The 24,632-nt window shown below is 41.3% G+C and overlaps 1 protein-coding gene across 4 annotated transcripts in view; it reads right to left on the bottom strand.

Annotated features, from left to right (window-relative positions):
• The window catches only part of LOC112258114 (gamma-aminobutyric acid receptor subunit alpha-1-like), a 35,038-nt gene extending 16,261 nt beyond the window's left edge, over positions 1–18,777 (bottom strand). Inside the window, exons 1-8 of one of the 4 annotated variants that reach the window (XM_024432239.2) lie at positions 18,612–18,777; positions 16,228–16,324; positions 13,173–13,285; positions 11,996–12,063; positions 10,090–10,310; positions 9,266–9,348; positions 8,537–8,680; positions 7,171–7,323 (exon numbers count right to left, since the gene is read on the bottom strand). In XM_024432239.2, coding sequence (XP_024288007.2) covers positions 7,171–7,323; positions 8,537–8,680; positions 9,266–9,348; positions 10,090–10,310; positions 11,996–12,063; positions 13,173–13,285; positions 16,228–16,304 — 859 coding nt within the window. In that variant the 5' untranslated portion in view covers positions 16,305–16,324; positions 18,612–18,777. The other 3 variants (XM_024432237.2, XM_024432238.2, XM_024432240.2) reach the window with 3 other exon arrangements.
• Between the last annotated feature and the right edge of the window lie 5,855 nt (positions 18,778–24,632).

Genomic DNA, 24,632 nt, shown 5'->3' with positions numbered 1-24,632 from the left:
CTATATGTCCCATAAACATCACTATTGGGTCTTTTTTTCGATTAAATCGGTCCATATATACCCAAAATAGCCATCTATGGAAACTGTGTGATTCAGAAAAAAACAGTTTGAAAACGCTACGTCATTTTTTTAAATTAAAAAAGTTGACGATAAACTTTCACAAAACACTTCGAAATACTTTTGTAATCCAACTTTAGGTATCAGTAAACATTAATAATCTATCAAATTGTGATCAAGATGTGTATTCAATAGCTCCACGATTTCAAATCATCTTCCGAAATCTCTCTTCCAAAACTTCATGTCGGAGACCGGATGGAAAGTGGTCTCTCTACCTCGTTTGACCAAGAAACAACGAAAAGGCAAATGAGAAGAATGGCGACATCGTGTGGAAGCTGTAGGACTTGCAATCTCGGCCCCATTTAATTTCGTGCCCCTTAAACAATACATGCAAGTGGCGCATGGATATTTTTTCCAGTTTTCAGTGATCAGTTTTTCTTGCGCTTTTCGATGAAACAGACGCTCTGTTATAATCACAGCCGTGATTTAACCAGTTTTAGAAACGTGAGAGTGTTTTCTATCCACACATACTAATCATATGCATATACTATATTCCTGGCATGAGTAGCAGGACCCCGAAATGTTGCGCGATTTTTAACAGAATGTTCGAAAAAGTAGGGGGTCGACTTAAGAGGTTTTAACAAAAGGCTAAGCTTGAGAGCTAGCATATTTATTTCATTTCGTTTGCGATTTTCATGAATAGTTAACGTTGCGTTATGGTAATGAGCTGCTCTGTACCATCACTCATTCATATATCCTTATGTACATATTCTTTATCCCCTTACACTGTGTATGACAGTAGTTTTTTTTGGAATTGTTAGTTAGATTACTTGCTCGTTATTACTGCATTGTCGGAACTAGAAGCACAAGCATTTCGCTACACTCGCATTAACATCTGCTAACCATGTGTATGTGACAAATAAAATTTGATTTGATTTGATTTGAGCTTGAGGCTGTATTCATGATCCCGGATCCGGGATGGCTAGAATCAAGAGGTTAAGGAAATTATTATTTTGCGGAAGTGGCTATGTTGTTGCTACGGTAACCAATGTTTTTTCTAAACTGTGCGCGCGCAAGCCCCGAGACTGCCGCGCAGCTCCCTTGGACTGCTATGCATAAATGTCAGACCGCAGAGAGAAGCACAAGATTGAACTTCACTCAACTTTCTAGAGCAGTGGTCACCAGCCGGAAGTAGTCGATCTCTAAGGCATTCCTAGTCGATTGCCAAACATTTCTGTTAAAAAAACGATAAAGCCTTTTGTGTCCCTATTTTTTTTTATTGGTCTCGGGCTGTTGGCAGTAGGTGCGCCCGATTCAGCTGCCCTGCATGCCGGGCAGGCAAACTGTTGACATTTTGAACCATTTCATGTGTCTGAAGGTACAAACTCAGCCTTCCCGATGGGCCCAGAGAGCAAATCAAGTGCACTATAGGTCTACCACTGGTAGATCGGATGCCTCAGATGACCATGTCTGCAGTAAATAGCAGGCATAAAAGAAAGCTACAGCAAAATTGATACTGTGAGATTTCAAAATGTTTAAAACCATTACTAGAGAGAGACTGTCAACGTATACAGTGAAGCGTTGCTGTATTTATGATTGAGTTCATGTTTAAGTTCATACTCAGCACTGTCAACACTTTTATAAGCCATAAAATGCACATTCTTCCTATTTCCACTACAATAAGCAGTGCAGCATTAATGAATGTTTAGGAAAGTGTATCTATAGGCTTGTGTTGTTGATATTATTAGCGGATTGGGTCTTTTTTAATATCGAGGAATATTTCACTTTCTCTGTTCATAGGAGTAACAACACGAATTTGTGCATGAGGCAGACATAATCTGGTGCGACTCGAGTTTCGCCATCCGCTGGAAGAGACGGTGTCCCTTTTTGGTCCGTGTTAGTGGAGGAAAGGGAGAGCGGAGGGATGTTGAGAGGTGGACCCTCAGTCTGCTGCTCTCTCCCTCTACTGAGACTGACCATCAGATTTAGGCACCATCAGCCCAGTAAAATAAAAAGCTCATTATTTAAATGTATGCTCACTCAGCAAATGCTCACTCAGCATTTTGATTCAAAGTGATCTTGACTCAGAAAAGGTTGGTGAACACTGTTCTAAAGTTTTCCCTGTTAACACTATTAACATTTCCTTTTACTGTGGCAATTGTGATTGAATCAAGGCAATATTAGCCACTTTCAATGCATCATACCAAAACAAAACTAACTATGCAAGAGATTTTGTTGTAGGCAGAACGCATCGGAGTAGGATTCTATTGCATTGACACGCACTACTCAGCCCGTACTCTACACAGACCAGTGCGGCATAAACAACCAGAGCTGCAGTAAGCTCATATGCAAATAGACCATTTCCATTTATGGATCTGTGCCATTACTTTGAACTGGACTGTGTTTAAAGCATGAGCGGTCATAAGTAGATGCGCTTGTTTTTGAGACCAAAGCGAGAGCTACATGTAGCCACGTGTGCAATTTTCAAATCCTTTACTAGTTAGTGAGATATTAGCCCAGTTATAGATTATTTGTAGTCAGCAATAGGGGAGTGATTGCTTCCTACAAGATCACAAATTGTGTACATTTCTAGACATCTTTGAAAAGTGAGTCAGGTAAAGAGCTTTTATTTTTCTCTTAAAGGGGCAGTGTTATATTTACAGACAGGCTTAAATAAGCTAAGTACTGTAGCATAATTGATTCTCAGTAAGAATGGTATGGACATAATAATGCATTTGATTTTGTAAAGTGGTTTCTTGCATCAAACAACACAACAACATTTTCAGTCACCTTCTTGTCTGAAGGACAAGTGGATAAAGAGGTTAATGTCAAGCCCTGCATATTGTTTTCAAAAGTCTCATGGGATGTAGGCCTACATTGAACACCACACATTGGCTGCTACTGTACGCTGAATGATAGCACAGCTATTTTCATGTTCAAATGTTATGGGGTGCATTTTCTCCATTGTTTTTGTTGGTAGGCCACTCTGGTAGGCCTACATTATGATCAAATAGCCACAGTAGCCTACTTGACCACTGTTAAAACTGTAACTTAAGGCGGGTACAGCCTCAGTGTTCACAGTAAATGTGTGCTGGAAGATGCACAGAATTTTCACAACGTACGAGGTTGTGCTCAGTGGAACTGTCATTTGCTCAGAGACCCCAAAGAAATCTGAGGGAACGTTGACGGTGACCCAGGAGAGACAAACCTGCCAGGGTACGATATGCCAACATAACACCCACATCAAACCACACCGCCAAGACAACTCTCGTTTAGATTCAGCATTTCTTTATGAGAAATCTTCAAAACGAGGCCAAATCGCAAAGTACAGTCGCCCTTTAAACCTTCCGAAGGAATTATTCTAGACTTCGCAGAGTCTTTTGAGTGAAGTCTTTTGAAAATACTTTCATCTGGTGGTGTGGGGCCTTCTGACGTATATTTACCACTAATGACCTTTCCTTGTTACATTAATCTAATGTTTAAATCACAACTCAGACAGAACTCATGCAATCTCAAAGCTATGAAAGCAACGAAGCGAAGCGATTCGCTTTCTCCTCCGACCTCTGAATGTCATTGTTGGCCATCAGAATGAACAGTTCTCTGTTGTACCCATGATGTTTTGATGATTCACAGTCCGTCACAACTCCTACACCCTATTCACACACATTCAATGCTGAGACCCTCGTGTTACAGAGAGATCATAATAATGCAATCACATCAATAACAAATACAAATGCTCCAAAAAAAAAACTAAAATGTCCCAAAAACATGCATGCTCAAACCTCTCCACTCCATTTTAGAGGGAACAATACATTTTGTAGATAGGTATAAAGGGAAAAAGGCAGAGATACCTAGTCAACTGAAATGTGTCTTCCGCATTTAACCCAACCCCTCTGAATCCGAGGTGCGTATAGGGTCAAGCCATGTTGCCATTTCTACTATACCAAAGTACCATGACAGCGGTGGAATTTCTTTGAAAGGCCTTACTACCATCAATATCTATTTTCACAATCTTGACAACGAAGCAGTCCTCAGACACTTTCCTTTATTGTAGGGTGTCAAATCAGTGCCATCTTCTATTACTGTCATAAATTGGCGACGTCAAAGGCTCCGAGTGTTCGTCGTCTGGCTAGATAGGGCGTTTACAGTAGAAGCGTCTAGGTAGTGTGAAACGCAGCAGCGCTGACTTCACGTGATCCACCCCACGGCTCAGTCTGCTCATCACTGGCTGGGTTTCCATGCTAGGAGATTTGCCGGGGGTGATTACAAGTTGAGGTCCCTTACATGCCAACCTTTTGTTAGTTCAGCTAGGATCCATAGCCTGCAGGAAAACGCATCACAACTGCATCTCGACGTGCCCTAAGAAGATTCACGGGGGTTGGTGGTTGGATGGAAGTACGTTTGGTTGAAGGGGAGGGGGATGCCACAGTCAGTCAAGAATCGAGGCTGGTCTAGGGCAGCTGCCTCCCTCCCTCCTTCCTTCCTTCACCACCACACTCTTCTCCAAAGTATCCACTAACATACATAAAGACAGCAAGCTGTGTTGCCATGGAGACATCGCACTGGCTCTAATGTTGTTTCACGACATATTTGTTTTTTTAACCACAAGTGTTATAATCCCAAATGACGTGTGGAATGAAATCAAAGTCATGTGGTGGGCACGGTAGCATTTGCTTATAGAATAGAGAGTGACACGGCTAGGTATTTCTATTTGTTTTTAACTTCAAATAAATGCAGCGAGGGATTCATTAAAAGTTGATTTTGACGCTCGTCTTAAATGACTGTATTGACAAGTTGGACTAATAGACTGCGTGTGGCGGGTGAGTTTGAAGGCCCTTAATGAACAGAGAAAACCATCTGGAAAGTTCTGATGGAGTGGAGTGATGGCGGTATAAGTCAATTGTTGGGAACCCTTCCTCTCAATTGAGCTCTGTGTGCCGAAGCAACTGACACTTGATTTAGATGACATACATCTTTTAACAAGGTTTGCCTCGCACACAGACGGCAGGTAGCAGGGAGGAACATTTTGTGGATAAAGGGTGATAAGTGTGGAAAGGTACACTGCAAAAAAAATGAAATTCAACATTTCAGGTAATGAATGGCAAGGTGGGGCACTGAGACTGTCACACAAGGAAATCATGGGAAAAAAATCATAACCAATAAATCAAGTACATCAAATGAAATCTTAAATTAAACTAATATTTAACTCCGGGCCCTCTCCATTCCCCTATCAGAGAAGCCTACTGTGTCAACCTTAAGGCTACTGCTTTATTCATGCCCTTATCAATAACTAAAAACTAATCTGCACATGTCGTACCGTGCCAGTGGCATGCGCCAACCCAGAAGACGTTCAATAGCGATGCTCACATTAAGAGAAGGGAAGAAAAAGAGCTAATCTTCCCGAGCACCGTTGATGTCTATGAAAGCCACAGACAAATAATAGAGGACTGCGCTCCAAAATGAAATATAATGGAACATATTGAATCCATTTTTTCTTTCAGAGCCATACAATCATTATCATATTTGTATGTTTTTTTTTTGTTATTGGGGATGATAGATAAATAAATAGCAAATCGTTTTTCCACGACAATATCCTGGCTCTGAATTGATCTGCCTTCTTTAATCACAACAATGACAAATAGAACCCTATGCTGCGTTTTTTAAATTGCCAATTTATCTAAAAGGGAGGCTTTGCATTTGCTATACGCCATGTTTGCTCACTCACACGGAACCCCTACATCGGATATCAGCCAGGAGGCAATACACATAGCATTTTATGTTAGTTAATATGCTAGCAAATATGTTTTGATGAGACAAATACTACTTACTAATTTCACTAATTATCTCTTAATGTCTTGTACAAGTTACATTGCAAGAGTTGTGAAGACAGGCTTGTTATAAACGTCTGACAACAAATAAACATGAATTTACTTTTTTGTCAACAGCCTAGCGATTAACGTCACAATAAAACATACCGACTGCCACTCACATCATTCATTATGCATTATTTATTATCAATGACATATGCCATTGACCGAGCCTATCTCTTGAAACATGCCCATCTCCTGCCTGAAATAATGAGTACTGTATTGCGAAGTGTAGTGTGTATGAGTTTTTTGCTTCCAGAGACAGAAGTACGGTACATGACATGAGGAAGACACACGCTCCAGATAGTGCTGTGCATCTAGGTCAACTTCATTCCCCTACTCCTCATTCTGCCACATGATGAACAGCACCAGGTAGGCTGCGTAACAGCTCCACCTGAACCCTGCAGCAAACACAGTACAGGCTAGGGCTGCTGCTGAAAAATCATCTGCATCACACTCACAAAGACACTTTATTATGTAGCTTGGAAAGCTCCTTTAAATACTCGGCCAAGGGAGACACTGACATCGGCGATGCGCATAGAGAGGAAGAGGTAAAGCAAGGACAGCCCAGCTAACCACCGCTCTGTTCTGCTAGAGAGCGGCATGCTGCAGACTGACGAACAAGAGCCTTCCTTTTGGACGCTGTTGCGTAAGAGCTCAGACACACACACACACACACACACACACACACACACCCACACACACACACACACACACACACACACACACACACACACACACACACACACACACACACACACACACACACACACACACACACACACACACACACACACACACACATCCATGCTCACAGTCACACTCAGCCAACGTAGAACTTGAAATTCCACTGCAGCCAATGTTGAATCAAGAATTAATGCTCCTCTGGCTGGTGCAGTGCTCCAGTATACAGTAGGCTTAGAACTCAGACGGTAATAAGAGGATTCAACCAATCCGGTTTAATACTGACTTTAGGAAACCAACCAATGTGAGTGAGTGTCAGTGTTACTTTTCCTTCGCTTTGATACAAGCTCATTAATTGATGGGCACCAGACCACTATCAACATTGCTACTATAGTAATTGAATTCAAACCTACATGTAGAGGGACGTTAGTAAGGCAATGTGATGAAGATCACACTGTTCCCTCTGGTGTGAAGGCCTGCTGTGGTTCGTTAACACTGTGTGGTGACTGTGTACATTGCATGTCAACTGGTTTACATTTGGTATGAAGTAGCAGGGACTCACCGAACACAGTCCTGGCTGGGACGGACTCTCTGTTGAGCCAGAACGACACTTGGGATAGGATTACTGTCATGATGCAGGGCAGGTACGTCTGGATGACAAAATAACCAATCTTCCTCTTCAGATGGAAGTGTGTCGTCATGACAACATACTCTCCTGTTGTCGGGCGGGATGGAGAGAGGTTAAAACAGAGAATTATGCGTGAGAAGTTATTGTGCCATTTCCAGTCGGAAGGCCACTTGTTAAAGCTCTTGTTCTCCTGTGAATCCTACAAATCCGACCTGATACACAATAAAGAAATAGTGAGATTGCAGTTCTGACTGCGACATGCTGGAGCTTGGCACCTGAGACTTTCACTGCACCCTGCAATCCCACCTGCAACCCTTGTACATGTGACTATTACACACTCTGGATCTGAATCTGAACACCCCCCTTGTACATGTGACTATTACACACTCTGGATCTGAATCTGAACACCCCCCTTGTACATGTGACTATTACACACTCTGGATCTGAATCTGAACACCCCCTTGTACATGTGACTATTACACACTCTGGATCTGAATCTGAACACCCCCCTTTTACATGTGACTATTACACACTCTGGATCTGAATCTGAACACCCCCCTTTTACATGTACATGGAAAACATTAGATCCAATCTACAGTAGGTGCTTTGCTGGTCCATAATCTTCAGATGTGAAATAAGACTGTTATAACATACCAGAGAGGAAATCTGTTTGTGGGCTTTGCAGTGGATTGCCATGTTACAAGCATGGTTTTTTATTGCCATTGAGATTTATTAGTATTGTTATAGGCCTCATTTATCAACTAACTCAGTAACGTGGCATAACCCAATTCATCAATGGATTGACAGCAATGGGAATTAATTAGGTAGTAATAAATTGCCTCTTTATGTTTGACAGAGACATAAACAAATTAATCAATATGCACTTATTAAATGGCCATGCAAAATGAATTACATTCTTTTTTATAAATCAATGGTACCTCAGAATTAGCATATACAATTTAATGAGATGGGTATTGTGACTTTCAAACACAGACCAATAAAGAAACAGTAAAGGCTGTCTTAAGCATAGATTTCTATGGTCTTATGCACTACCTCTCTGCCTGCAGCTAAACTCACTGTAAAGGGGTCACCCATTTTACACTGTCACTAATTATGCCATGCAGCATCAATGAACCAAAAAAAAAGAGAAATGATGTGATGCCCACAAGGGAAATTACAAATCTGGGACATGTTCTCGAAGTAAACCTACAAATGGAGAGCAGTGGGAATGTGATGCAGCTCTTTGGAGAGAAAGGAGAGGGAGGTTTAGTGTATGAATTATTTTACAAGGGAAACAAACCTGTGCTGGACTGGACAACCCCAGAGTCCACACTTTGCCCCATCAGATCATACTGGTTGAGCCGAGAGCCATCTTCAGCCACCACGACAGACTGGGCTGCCCCTCTCGTCCACACGTACACAACCTCAGCTCTGGTGTAAGCATCTGGCAGGGAGAAGAGAGAGGGGAAGAGAAACAAACAACATCTCAATCTGACTTAACCTTTAAACAGACAAGTCAGATTTCCTCCCTCCTGGCAAACCATCTGACATGTGAAAGCAATCCACAGTACAGTGTTGCTTCAGCACTGCAGAGGAGTTGTACTGCAGAGGAGCCTCATTACTGAAATATTTAGCGAGCCAGTTTAAAGTTGAGGGTTGGTCTTTTATTCATGCTGTGTTATTCTGAACAGACTGACTCGTCATTGTCGGGCTCCTCTCTCTCTCTCTCTCTCTCGCTCTTTCTCTACTTTTCAAGGATGTTTTGGGGTCAGAAGACCTGGCAGCCATGAGCACTTGGCACGATGTGCTGGAAGTATGACAGGGAGTACTGCATCCGATAAACAAAGGTCTCTGCTCTGCCATGCGCCTAGCGAGGCCTAGCGGGGCCTGGGAGGTCAGATCCTGCCTGAGGACAGCTGTAACGTCACTGTCAGCTCGTATCAGGTACGAGAAGCGGGTTTCCGGTCAGAAGGGAACAAGAGAGAGAGAGAGAGAGAGAGAGAGAGAGAGAAGGGGAGGAAACACTCACAGCTGCCAAACTTCAGTGGACAAGCATGGGCGTCCATGGGGAAGTCCTCCAGGTGCATGGGACACTCCGCCCTTACTGTCAGTCTGGAAGGAGGGAGGAAGTGAGGGAAAGATACAGAGAGAGAAAAAGAAAGAGAGAGGGAAAGACAAAGAGAGAGAAAGAAAGAGAGACAGAGAAATAGAGAAAGGGAGAGATGAGAGATTGAGAGAGTGAGAGACAGAAAGAGAGAGAGAAAGAGAGGGAAAGAAAGAGAAACTGGCAGTGAGGGACAATGCTGCAAACCTGCAGCCTTTTCCTGACAACACAGTGAAAAAGGGGAACGTCAACCCACCCATGACCCGTCATCCATTCGTCAACTCTATATCGCCACGCCATGAATTAGAACTCACACTGTGTCCACATCTGCGTTAAAGAAGGTTTTATGGCCGGCCACCCCCTGTGACCCTCACGTTAGCTCTGTTTTGTGAGCATTGAAAGTTCACGTCTGGGACCATTATTTATAATGTTTCAGCTCAAATGAAAACCCTCAGTGGGCCTCCACTCTACCACTATATTCTACACTACTCGCTCTACTCACTAAAGGTCTTATCTTAGTGCTCCCCACTGCAGTATACAATCTCTTTAAGGATTCATATTTTGCTGGATACCAACAGTATTTTCTAGGGAAGAAACCTTACAATGTACTGGTTTCACGATCACCATGGGACTGGTAGACTTTACGACTATTGTCTTCAGAGAAAATCATGTTCTGCTTCCCAGTTACGATTTCCATTTTCAGTGTTAAAAATACCTCTTCCTGAATCGAATGCAACGAAAACACGTACCTCATAGTGTAGAGCAGAGTTCCCTCCTCGGTGATTCGTAGGAGTTTGTTGGGCATAGTCATGTTGTGGGCCACAGACTTCTTGCCATTGTGAAAGAATGTGTCAGGGGTCCAGATTTTACTGGCCATTAGGTTGTTCAAACGGAGAACAGACATTGGACCTTTAAATTTTAGCCGCTCGTCCTTCCAGCTTTGACGAAAGAACACGTCGATGGTGTATTCCTGTGAGAGAGAAGGCAAGGTCAGGACCCCGGAGAGGTAGGTTGTCATCCTATATCTGCCAGGCATGTTACAGACTATATCACTACTCCCTTTCTCTCACTTCCATGTAGCAGAAATTGCCTGTTTTTCCTGCTGGTGACTGTCTTGTCTTGCCAAGGTAGAGGCTTCAACAAAGGTAGGTCTATCTAACTGGCAGAGTGGCTTCCATCTCTCCCTTCCAGCTAGTCCTCATGAATGTGTCGTCAATAAACATGAGGAAGAAGCACATTGCTCTAGATTTTAATTGCTCTAGATTTTAGCACACCTAATACAAAACACTGGCGCGATATCTCACTCTAAACATGCACTAGTCGCCATTGGCTAAGAGCAGCTTTTAATTATTTCAGAATGCCTGACGGGAGTTAGCTAGCCAGCGAATTTACAGCGTTCCGGTTCTCTGTTCTTCCCCGGCCGTGAGTTAATTACTGTGAGCGGTAACAGAGCTGCAAGGTAATGGAAGTGGACTGGAAAGGGAAATGGTAGCTACTGTAGCTGTTCCTTTTGGCCAGCCCATTCCGTGACTTACTGTGATGTGGCGAGCAGCAGCAAAAACGTGCAGGTCCATATGTTAGAGCATGTACAGTAATAAAATCATAATATGTCAAATACACATGGTTCAAGTGCACCAATAGCAAACCTTCATCGAGATTGTGAGACAATATCAGAGGCAGAGAGAGAGAGAGAGAGAGAGAGAGAGAGAGAGAGTGTTGCACATACTGTATGTCCCGGGACTTGTTATTTCTGTGTACATTACGCAGAGTCAGATTAGTAATTGTTTTACGCTGATTCATCCACAGTGGTTAAAGAAGACGTCTCAACAGAGCAATTATGAATAAATCAATCTCACCACCGCTATTGCCATTCTATCAAGAATATCTCTTCAATATCCAACATGATTTTCAAATGGTAGGTACGCCCACTTTTGGTCAATGAAATTGCGTTTGGAAGCAGGTAGGAGGACAGATAGAACATTCTGAAGGGTAATTTTGCAAAGACTAGTCTGAATCATTTCACTGTCAGTTTATATCTCTTGAGTGGGATTATATCAAATCACATTATCCAGTCATGATAGCCATAGGAAAGGTAATGTCTCTAGCCATAACCATAGTATCTGTTCTCTGTGGGTTGTATCCCAAATGGCACCCTATTCCTTATGAAGTGCACTTATTTTGACCAGGGCCAATAGGGATCCATGAAAATGTGTCAAAAAAAAAGTGCACTAAGTAGGGGTTCTATTTGGGACAGGGACTGGGACTTTACAATCTAGTCCCAAGCACCTGCCAATGCACTCTACATCATGGCCAAATCTAAAGACAAAGGCTACACAAGATCCAAAGTCATTACACCCACATCAATACCAAGCCCTCTCCGCTTGGGTCATATGCCATGCAATAAAAATGGACATACAAATATAATTCCATTCAAGACTAGAAGTTGCATTTATCGCGGAAATGAATGAGCCAATTGGTCTCGTAACATTTCCTCGCTCGTGACATTTCATTTATGTCGGAAAACTAAAGGGGCTGATCAAATGTATAAACATTTTTACCTTTGAAACCACATCAAAATAGGTTAAGGGGAGAACATGGACACAGAACTGGTGACATTTCAGAGAGGGGAATAACAGAGAGGAAAGACGGGCATACCATGTCATGGTCCGAGACGGGCCCAATACTCGTCACGAAAATGTCAGTCTTGACTTCAGTTACACGCTCTGTTGAACCAAGAAATTAGGAGAGTGAGTGTCGATCAGGGCTCCTCATTAGCTCTAACTAGCACGTAATCCTGGGGAGCATTGCCCTTTGATCGTATCAATCCCTAATTTTCACAGAGCCCCCTTCCAAAATGACACCTTTACAATCCTGATTTTGAGGTCAATAACCATTTCTGCAGTTCTCCGTGTCAGTGTCAGGACCATTACCTGGGGACTGATGCAATCTCTTCATGAATTTTCAAATCTCTTGGCTGAGATCAAATTTCACCTGGTCTGACGTATGTTGAGTACCTTCATCTGTACAGCATTATGTTTTGAAGTGGAAAATGGAAACATGATTTACATCAGGAATGGTGTCCATCATAATGTTTAATTTCTCTCCATTTGCCACTGAAAATGTAATATTCCCTTGCCTGTTTGCCTCCACACAATCAATTCCATAAGAATACCCTTCACGTTCCAGTAGGTCTAGATGTCTCTCCATTACTCTGTCAAGTTGAGTCGAATATAGAGCAGAATACGCAAGAACTGTCTGGCACAGTGTACTTCCCATGAAAAGTACCAAAACTACCCAAGGTCCCAATGAGAATATCTACACCCATACACTATTTCTCAAAATAATTAGTTGAGTTATTCACCAAGGAGCTTTATTTTCATGTTAAAAAGATACTTGCTCTTGATATCATGCTTCTAAGGAAGGAGCGAGCAGTAAATCGCCCTCCTGTAGATTCCACTGATATGACTGCAAAGGCAGAAGAAGAAAGAAAGACATGAGGATGCTTGTGACGATAAGCGAATGAAATGCTGATTTACTTTTCATCAAGCAGGACAAAGGACTCCAGCCGTCCTTTTTGTATGTGTACTGGAGTGCTATCATCCAATTAATGGTATTGGCAAACGACCAATAGTAAACCTTCAATCTCGTGCCATCAATTCCAAATAAGACAACAAAGGATTCCCGAAAATCAGCAGCTGTAAAGGTCATTTACAGCATGCAATAACCATGTTATTGAATCAATCCAAGTAGCTCATCATCACCCTTTTATCTCCTACCAGCTCTAACTTGAGAATGTTATGAGTTGGTGAGAAACCATTGTACAGTACTGTACCTCCCAACCCTGGTCTGAGACGATTGTCATAGCCATCCAGGAGACGGTCTAGGATCCGGGTGAACACTGTAGTGTTGTCTTTCTGCTCATCCGTCTGGCCATTCTGTCCAGAGCTGACAAAAAGGAAGAGTAATTTTGGACAGTGAATTCAGTAAATTGATGCAGGAGTGTTGGAGCTGAATCCCAGCTGAGCAACTTCTCTTGATCCTCTAAAATCTACTTCCTCGGAGGAAACAGAATTTTTATAAAGCCATATGAATGTGAGAAATACGTTTATTTGATCCACAGAGCATGACATTGTACACATGCAGAACTCAAAATGCATTACACCTTAATGTGGCCTATTAACAGCAAAGGACTAATTGAGTATGCTCTTTGAGCAACGTGAAACTAAATGCTTAAGGCAAACTCAGAATACTCACAATCAGTAAACGTGCGAACGCAGTTAACATCACCACTCATTAATATTTCAACACAGTAATCAGTAGCAATACAGATTTAATCATGCTGTGTAAATTTGTATTTTATCAACAGGAGGTGTGGATGGAGAGAGAAATGGTCAGCATTGGTATGGGTGGGAGAGATTTCTTCTCTCCCTCAAAATAATCACAGGAAAGCCTTAATCATAAATAATCGTTTGCCTCTAAGCAATCATCTTCCTTTTTTTCAGCCCAATTGCAGACCACACTGGTTTGATTGCATGCTAAATAAACTGTCCCCAGTGTTTGGAAACAAACTCTGTTCAGAACACAGCTCCAAGGAGAAGGGAAGGTCAGCAAAGATTAGTTAGCATGGACCGTTGGATGGGAAGGTGGGGAATCTGAAGTAACGAGTAGCAAGAGGAGTCAACAGAACAGCTGAGAGGATGTGCATGCAGGCAGCCACCAATGAGGGAGAGAGATAGAGTGAATGAGGAGGGGAGGGGGGAGAGGCTTATCACACGGCTTTAAATGTGATTCTTCTCAATAAGGACATTCTACTCACATCACTGCAGAAATAATATAGTTAATATGACATCAGCACACCATTCATTACCACATAGGTGATTTGTTCAAATGCCACTTCCTGCTAAAATGACTTTTATGGAATCTAAATAATATTAAGAACTTTGATAAATTACGGAATATGACACACATTGGGCGTCAAAAAGTCTTACTGATGGCAATTCCACGTTCAACTTTTTGGGTAAAACTTGAAGATATGGCAAAGCCTTCCTTGCCTTAGCTCAAAGATAAGAGAAACTACGTGCACACACACATTTATGTTCTGCTTGCTTGATGATAGACTGAGTAAACACAACATGCCGAAGGTTTTCAATTTACCACAGAGATACAGTACATTCCAACAGATAAATTCATTATATCCTCCTTACAAAAAAAACACAACAGCAAATGTGCAAGGATGCCTCAGAGCGCATTCAAGTGAGCAATAATTAAGATGCACTTGACATAGGGTATATTTGGAAATGGGGGGGGGGTAAAGGATGGGAACGGCAGAGGGAGGGGTGCAGATAACCAGAGAGCAATGGACTGGATGTTTATGAGCTGACTGGGGCCACTTCCTCATAAAACATTGTACACCATCCCCATCTACAGGTCATCTGAACAGCAACAGTGCTACTCACTGCTGCAGCCCCTGCTTGCCTGCCTGTCCACAAACTCAGGAGCTCTCTCTCTCTAGACCTTCTTCAAAACACTATAGTTACCCCATTATAAGGTCCTTCTCTCCATCCACAACACAAATGTGCGCACAACTGATTACTGCACCTGTTTAAAAACCTTCCAAGAATTGTGTCTGAATTCTAGAGGTAAATACAGTGAATTGCTAGTTAATAATTACACTGCAGTTTATGGGGACAGTTGTAAGGTAGAGTAATCAGGGGAGGTGTTTATTGGTTAAATGGGCCATCCTTGAAGTAGTGCAGTTAAAATACATTCAACTCACGGTTGATTACTGGGGAGAATGTCACAGCTCACGGAAAATAAATCCTTAAATGGCAATTTCATTAGACTGATGAGATATGCATGCATGTTCGACTACATATTCCATCTACAAACATGTTCTTGAGCATATAAACGGTTGTGTTTCCTCTAACTGCACATACGACAGTAACCAAGATGCAAAAGACCAAAATATCTCAATAAATAACCATTTAAGTCAACTTCAGTGAATGGCTCTGACAGTTCAACCCAATAATTTAGGCTTGCAGAATAGCAAGACCCAACATTACTAATTTAAGAGTTGAGCATCTTTATGCTTATCTAGGCATATACGGCTTCATTTGCAAATAGTGAATCCTTGGTATTTGCATGATTTTGGTTCGACGTCAAACTTCTTCAAAGTTTATCCTAGGACTGGATTAGTATTGAGGTGCTCACACAAATGTCTGGCATTTCAATGGCAGGACTAATAGTGTGACAATCACATTTCAGAACCACATATTGCTGTCGTCTCTCATCCCATCACACTTTGGTACTGAGTGGTGTGGTCAGGGCACAGACCCCATCTGTATTCCCAAGTGTGACTTTCTATATTGGACTACCCTCTAGCTAAAATATGTCACTTGAGACACATACATCATTTGAATGAACGGCAGAACATCTGAGACATGCCCTTCTCTTACGTTGGTTAAATATTCAGTGTTGTCTCATGTGGCTGCTGAGCCAATGGAAACTTTAACACAGTAATTGCTATTTTGGGCAAATCAGCCCCAGCTCGTGTTCACCTCGTATTACCTCATTGCAATTACAGTGTGGAGTCGTGAAGTGATGGCCTAATTACTGCCATCCTAGTGACTTAGTTAGGCGCAAAGGAAGAATATGGTCAGCTGGCGAAACGTGATCATTACATTGTTTTCTCACAGACTGTCAGTGAGGGATGTTCTCCAACATGACATGCCGGCACATCACAAAATCAATTCTAATTCCGCTCTGTTGGGGACTTGAGAGACGAATACATTTGTATTGTACCTAGACCATAGAACAAAATACTGATTCTCTGTCCTGGGTCAAATCTAGCTCAGCTAATGTTTTGTCGGTGTGGTCGCCCACCTTACCTTTTCCCACAAAGCACATTGGCCATCAGCAAACAGGCCCAGACACATAGTATGACCGCTCCTGTCCGTCCACCCATGGTTGGAGAATGGTCAGTCACTGATGGAGGAAGAAAACAACACATTATAAAATACAACAGTAGGCTACCATTGACAGGAATGGCTCAAAAGACAATCAAAGAAGACACAATTGAGGAGTTGAGGGATCCTCAAACCAAGACGATCAAGGAGAATAAGAGGCAGGCAACGTTCTACTAAGACCAGCCATTCCCAATCACTATGTTGTATCTTTTGGTTCATATTAGTGCCCAACTTTTGCAAACACGCAACAAAAAAACGAATTACATTAAGATATGGTGATGGGTCGAACCTCAAAGCACTATATGTTTCACAAGTTAGCCAACCTGAACTGCATCTGCCAGCTCATATGTCATGATTCAGTCCCACTATTTATTATACTTCATATAACTGCCTAAAAAGAAACACAGTGAGAGCGCGTCTGAATGAATTTGATACATTGGAGGCGATGTATCCGTTGCTTCAAACAGGACTGACTACGTTCCATTATGAAGAATATATTTCGCATGATCCGACGACACACATTACGCACGCATATTGCGATAAATAATTGCGAAAATAATCAAACACGTTACCGGTTACACAGTCTTGTTTGTCGTGTGTTATCCTGACACTACTATTATAGCTTACTCATAGCCTGCAAATGAAACGCGGCCGTACCGCAATATTAAACCAAATCCTCTTATATTCACCCATTTTCACCTTATCCAACATCGTCATGTCAACCCAGTTTCAGATGATGTTAAGAGGTAGGCTACGTTATTGCGTTATACAAAGACAATTGTTTGCCAGATGCCCGTTTAACTGAACCCAGAAAAAATATATACCAATGTTTCCCACAGCAGCCATGAATTACCCACGAAAAATACGCTGTAATCAATAGCTACACCATTATGCCACAAACGACTACAATAACCTGTCAATAAAACATACGTAGAAAAACTGCGCCTGTTACTCGCTTCAATTCCTCCAAGGTGCACTTGAATATGCTGAGAACGAAGCTGTGCAAAGGACGTGCAATGTTCTGTTAAAATTCCGTTAGTATGACAATGATTTGATAAAGCAGGGATAATGCAGTTTAGCGTAAAAAATCCCATACAACCACACTTTCTAAATCATTCCGTTGAAATGCATCCGCAGTATAAATAAATTGAGTTCAGGGAGATATTTAGCATGCAACTGGCATTTCTCAAGGCTCATCTTAAACATGACCAGGAGTCTAATTCAATTCGTGCGTGGTGAGTAGCCTATTAAGCAACTGTATGATTCTATATTCGGTGCTCGGTCCAGTGCTGAAACAACCTCGACAAAAACATAAAATATCATACCACAGCAGATGCCCTCTTAAGTAGTCTTAATTTTCAATAGCAAACTCCACGTCCTCCACTCCCCGATCGTTGCAACTCCTCTACCATTCTGCTCTGTTAGGCTGAACACAACTCACTGCAGTTCTAAACGCAAGTCAAAATCCCCCGACCTCCTTCTCCACTGATAAAGACAAGCAAAATGAAAAACGATTAATTCACTTACAGCGATATACCAGAGATATTCGAGGCTGTCGTGTCCTCAAACTTTTATGTACATCTTTTTTTTACACGGATTCAATGAGAAAAATCCTCAAAGATCTCGGATCTACTGCCGAATTTGAGCTTGAGGCTGGAGAAACGGCTGCTGACGATGCTGAGTATGCGCAGGTCTCGCGCACTATTCATTGGTGTGGGGGGTTAAACTCTTCTCAGTCCCCAACAAATTGGTTATCTAACTACAAAATCGACTGTAAATACTGATATTGCAGCCAAATAAAGCTTTACTTTACCAGGACAATAGTAATATGTCCCTGGGTAAACCGGATGTGAAATAGGCTGTGACTTCATGCCAGGGCAATTTTATTTTAGAATGGAAGGTGGTACCACTCTCTCATCTAAAGACCAATCCGCCCATTTTTTTTTATATGCAGCACAATTTAACTTCCACTGCTGTCGACTTAATCTCTTTTCAGTGGCTGCAAAATTAAATCCTCTTACATTTTCAACTGGCTCACTTGTTTTTTGCCCCTCTTTCTCTCTGACTGATGTTTGATGTTTTCCTATATAAACTGCGTTTTATATTTATTGAATGGATAGGCTATATCAACTGGCACGACATTCCTCTATGACCAAAACGAATATCCCCAATCGATTATTACATGTTTATCACATAGCCTATCAATGAAGACACTCAATGCATATAATAAATAACACATTCATACATGAATAGGTTACATTCTTCCCAATATTGAATAGGTTACATTCTTCCCATCGTTCCCTCACCCGAAAGATTTGATGAGACGAGCCACACCGAAATCACCTTGAAACACTCACTCACTGTACCCTAAAAGTCCAGGATTCGCATCGAGACAACAGGACCGCCTGTGTTTACAGCCAAATATTATGCTGCTATTGCCTGCACTCCACGACTGAACATAGACAGTGCTGGAAAAGCAGAGCTGTGCTGTGCATCTGCAAAAGCCGCCTGATGAAATCAAGCGTATATTTTTGTAGTCATCTGTGTATTTCAAATTAAACTACAAACCAGAAGACATTTTAATCATGATGGGACATGTAATAACTCACAATGTATGTAGTCGGTTTGTTGCCTTTATCAACGCATTATACACACTGATATCATGTGTTTGTTTTTATTACGTTTACAACAGACTATGATGACATCTAGACTACTCGTCCTTCATGCACAAATCATAACTCCTCAATGCAATACTAACACTGAATTGTATTTACCAGACTACGGTCTCTCTGACCCATGCTGTGCATCTGCAAAAACCGCCTGATTAAACCAAGGGTATTATTCGTCTTGTCTGAAATGGAACAGGGTTTATGTGTTGAGTTATGCATACTTAATATAGTGTATGAATGAGTTATGGAAGACGTCATAGACTATATGCATCGGTATTCAGTAAGGTTTCTGTCGCCCCTCGTCTCTCATTCTCACTCTCTCTCTGTCCGTCTATCTTGTGCTCTACACAGATAGTGAGGTTGCCTAGCCCACGTGCATCGACCTTAATGCTGCAAGTGCATATTTCTACCCGTTATTCAAAACGAAACGCCGAAGAATTAATGTCATTGTAATGTATGTAATATATTCCCAGACATGCTTCTTCACTGTCCAATGACATGAAAACGGGCACTGCGAGTTGGTTTGCTTGTGTGGCCACGCGCGTGCGCGTTCATGCATGTGTGTTCGCACGTGTCCAGTTATCAAAATTACACACAGAACACATTTAATGCAATTCTCATTGCAATTCTCTACTCATTTCGCCATGGACTGGAGATAAATGTTTGCATTTATAAAGCACATTTCCTGCAATTCTACACATTTACCAGTACTGGAGGTCAGGGTCCCTGGGCACATAACCTAAAAAATGTTAGCTGATGTGGCTAAAAGAGTGACTGTCAGTGACTGACATAACAAGAGAAAAACTGCTGATCCACAACCAAATTACGAAATTGGTATTCTACTATACCCCCAAAAAAAAAGGACAATATCTGAGAGTTGCCCTACTTTCCTTCAGTGCAAGTGAGGGAGAGGGGCTGTGGTGTCATGTAGTGTGGAGATGTAGGGGTAAACATCAAAGAGATGGACCGATAGTAATTTGTGTAACTGCCTTGTTTGATGTGCAGGTTATAATGATATAATCGCTGCTTCTAAAGTAATGTTTTGAATCAAAAAAGTACATGAGACTTTCTGGCATTTTATGGGTCACCATTTACATTGACTTTTATTTTCTGTTTTCATATCCCATGTCGATGAGCATTCAGTAGCCCAGTGAAATGTGTCATCTTTCTTTGCTGTTTTTGTTCCATCATCTACAGTGCTTTCAAAAAGTATACCCACCGCTTGGCTTTTGTTGTGTTACAGCCTGCATTTGAAATGGATTCATTTGAGATTAGTTTATCATTGGCCTACACAAAACATCTTATAATGTCAAAGTGGAATTATGTTTTTCCAAATGTTCACAAATTCATTACAAATGAAAAGCTGAAATGTCTTGAGTCAGTAAGTGTTCAATCCCTCTGTTATGTCAAGCCTAAAGAAATGTGCTTAAAAAGTCACAAAATAAGTTGCATGGAGTCACTCTGTGTGCAATTGCATTTTTTTTTTTTTTTGAATGACTACCTCATTTCTGTACCCCACACATACAATTATCTGTAAGGTCCCTCAGTCGAGCAGTGAATTTCAAACAAAGATTCAACCACAAAGACCATGGAGGTTTTCCAATGCCTCGCAAAAAAGGACATCTATTGGTAGATGTGTAAAAACATTTTGGGGGAAGAAATTGAATATTCTTTTCAGCATGGTGAAGTTATTAATTACACTTTGGATGGTGTATCAATACACCCAGTCACTACACTTCCTAACTCAGTTGCTGGAGAGGAAGGAAACCTCTCAGGGATTTCACCATAAGGTCAATGGTGACTTTAAAACAGTTACAGAGTTTAATTAATGTCGGTGATAGTAGAAAACTGAGGATGGATCAACAGCATTGTGGTTACTCCACAAAACTAAACGCATTGATAGAGTGAAAAGAAGGAAGCTTGTACATAATTAAAAAATACAAAGTGCTATGTTTGGGGAAAATCCAATACAACACATTACTGAGTACCACTCTCCATATTTTCAAGCATAGTGGTTGCTGCATCATGTTATGGATATGCTTATTATTGTTAAGGACTGGAGTTTTTTAGGATAAAAAATAAACGGAATGGAGCTAAGAACAGGCAAAATCCTTGAGGAAAACCTGGTTCAGTCTGCTTCCCCCAGACACAGGGAGATGAATTCACCTTTCAGCAGAACAATAACCCAAAACACAAGGTCAAATCTACACTGGAGTTGCTTACCTAGCCTGTAAGACAGTGAATGTTCCTAAGCTACAATTGTGACTTAAATCTGCTAGAAAATCTATGGCAAGACGTGTAAATGGTTGTCTTGCAATGATCAACAAACATTTTGGCAGAGCTTTAATAATTTTGAAAATAATAATGGGCAAATATTGTACAATCCAGGTGTGCAAAGCTCTTACAGACTTACCCAGAAAGACACACAGCTGTAATTGCTGCCAAAACATGTATTAATGAATACTTATGTAAGTTAGATATTTCTGTTTTTCATTTAACAAATTTGCTAACCCTTCCCCTAACCCTAACTTTCACCTTTTTAGCTAAACCTTCCCCTAACCCTAACCTTAACCCTTTTAGCTAACCCTTCCCTTAACCCTAACTTGAACCTTTTTAGCTAAACCTTCCCCTTCCCCTAACACAAATCTTAACCCTTTTAGCTAACCCTTCCCCGAACCCTAACCTTAACCCTTTTAGCTAACCCTTCCCCTAACCTTAACCCTTTTTGCTAACCCTTCCCTTAACCATAACATGAACCCTTTTAGATAAGTCCTAAACTTAACCCTAATTTCTGAAAACATGTTTTCAATTCATCATTATGAAGTATTATGTGTAGACTGGTAGCACAACAAAATGTGTAATAAGTCAAGGGGTATGAATACTTCCTGACTGTACTGTACATTCCCCACAAGGATTGTATACAGCATAGTAACAAAACATCACCTTCACTATCAATCAATATTCATATATATATGTGTGTGTGTGTGTGTGTGTGTGTGTGTGTGTGTGTGTGTGTGTGTGTGTGTGTGTGTGTGTGTGTGTGTGTGAGTGAGTACATGATGCACCTGTCTTTGTGTGTCTATCTGTGTGTGTGTTTGTGTGTATGAGTGAGTGAGTGCATGATGCACCTGTCTTTGTGTGTGTGTGTATGTGTGTGTGTGTGTGTGTGCGGCACGGCGATTGGTACCAAAATCTCACATTTGGACTCATCATACCAAAGGACAGATTTCCACCGGTCTAATGTCCATTGCTCATGTTTCTTGGCCCAAGCAAGTCTCTTCATCCTATTGGTGTCCTTTAGTTTTGGTTTCTTGGCAGCAGTTCTACCATGAAGGCCTGATTCATGCAGTCTCCTCTGAACAGTGTATGTTGAGATGTGTCTGTTATTTGAACTCTGTGAAGCATTTATTTGGGCTGCAATTTAATGGTAGGCTGGTAACTCTAATGAACTTACCATGTACAGCAGAGGTAACTCTGGGTCTTACTTTCCTGTGGTGGTCCACATGAGAGATAGTTTCATCATAGCGCTTGAAGGTCTTTGCGACTACATTTGAAGAAACTTTCGAAATTCTGGAAATTTTCCACATTAACTGACCTTCATGTTTTAAATGAATGATGGACTGTCATTTCATTTTACTTATTTGAGCTGTTCTTGACAAAATATGGACTTGGTATTTTACTAAATAGGGCTATATTTGGTATACCCCCCTACCTTGTCACAACACAACAGATTGGCTCAAATGCATTAAGAAGGAAAGAAATTCACTATTTCACTATTCACTATAAGCTGTCATCAAGGCAAAAGGTGATTACTTTGAAGAATCTCCAATATAAAATATATGTTGATTTGTTTAACACTATTTTTGCATACCACATGATTCCATATCTGTAATTTCATAGAATAAAACTATTAGTATACTATGTAGAAAATAGTACAAATAAAGAAAAACCCTAGAATGAGTATGTGTCCAAACGTTTTACTGGTGCTGTAATACAAATTGTAATTTGTAACATATCATAGGAAATGGGTGATGAACATTCACGAATGAATACATACCATACAAAATGTATTAACGTGTCATACTAAATTGAGCTTCTCGGATTTACATACCGAATAATACCAAATGCTCGGAGTCCAGGTTGGCTGTGAAGGAAGGGGTTCCCACAGCACAATTACTCTGGGCTTCAGCCAAAAGCTGACATTGCCTGTGACTCCACAGTGAGGCAGAAGGAAGTGTCAGTTGGGATATTTTTTTCATTTTAAATAATAATAAGTCATTAGGGTCATAATGTTCCATCTCAGTGACTTAATGCCAAGTTTGCAGGCCAGGTTGCAGGGCAAAACAATGGTGCAAGCTACTCCAAACACACTGCTGGCCTGAGAAGTTATCGATCAATAATGCGTTACATATGCATTCATATGTTTCGTTAATCTGATTTATGTTTTGTCTTCTCTCTGCTGAATATACTGTATAAGGCAGCAGGGGATAATATATCACCATCCTCAAGATGCTATATTGGAACTTGTATATTTGTAACTGTGAGTAATATGTTCAACATCAAATTGTGAAGGCTTCGAAATGGCATGACATTAAAACCGCAACCGACCTGCGACGGAAGAGGGCTGATTGTACAGACAACAGTAAAGCATTGCGTTATGTTGTGTGCCTAGGGAGTGCAGGCAGACGGCACAATGCACCCAGTCTGCAGTTTACATAACACTGATTATAACCAAGAGATTTACCAAAGCGCAACAGTTTGGCTCAGGCATTAAAACCTCCACTGGCCATCTGTTCCTCCTCTTGTTTGTTTTCTTTCAAATACTTTCTCTACAGAATAACTTTTGTTTGAACAACAATGTTCGGTTCAAAACTCCAGATAATTAAAAGTATTCACACCCATTGACTTTTTGCATTTTTTTTTATGCTACAAAATGGGATTAACATGTATTTAATTGTCATTTCTTTTGTCAACGATTTACTCAAAATACTCTGTAATGTCAAAATGTAAGAAAAAATGTATATATGAAAAATAAAACACTTTTATATCTTTATTAGATAATTATTAAACCCCCTGAGTCAATACACATTAGAATCACCTTTGGCAGCGATTACAGCAGTGAAATATTTCTGGGTAAGTCTTTAAGTGTCACGCCTGCTCCCGCTCGCCCTCTCTGACGCTCGAGAGCGCCAGGGTGCCTTTCATTACGCAAACCTGTCACCATCGTTGTGTGCATAAGCACTCATTGGACTGACCTGGACTCCTTCATGTTTTGATTGCCTTCCCTACATCTGTCTGTTTACTCTGTTTCATCCCCATGTCAGCATTTTTGTTGTTTCCGTTTCCCCTGTCCAGATGCTGTCTGTATTCTGTTCCTGTCGGTGGTTATTAAATGTTCACTCCCTATACCTGTTTCTCGTCTCCAGCATTGATCCTTACAGAATACTGACACCCCTATACGAAGCATTGTTTTTTGTTTTGTTGCATACCACAAAACAAGTTTGAGTTTCTCTTTACTCTTTCATTTTTAGCTCCGCCGATGGAAACGGTGGTGCCTCAGCTGGCTCAAGAGGTTTCCTTTCCCCGGTTGGGTCAGCAGGCTCCCACCCCACGTTATGCCACAGCCGGCCCATCAAGCTCCCATGCCTCAGCCAGATC

Source organism: Oncorhynchus tshawytscha, linkage group LG09 (genome assembly GCF_018296145.1).
Source record: "Oncorhynchus tshawytscha isolate Ot180627B linkage group LG09, Otsh_v2.0, whole genome shotgun sequence".
Classification (NCBI taxonomy): Eukaryota; Metazoa; Chordata; class Actinopteri; order Salmoniformes; family Salmonidae; genus Oncorhynchus; species Oncorhynchus tshawytscha.
This window is presented reverse-complemented; position numbering and strand designations above follow the sequence as displayed.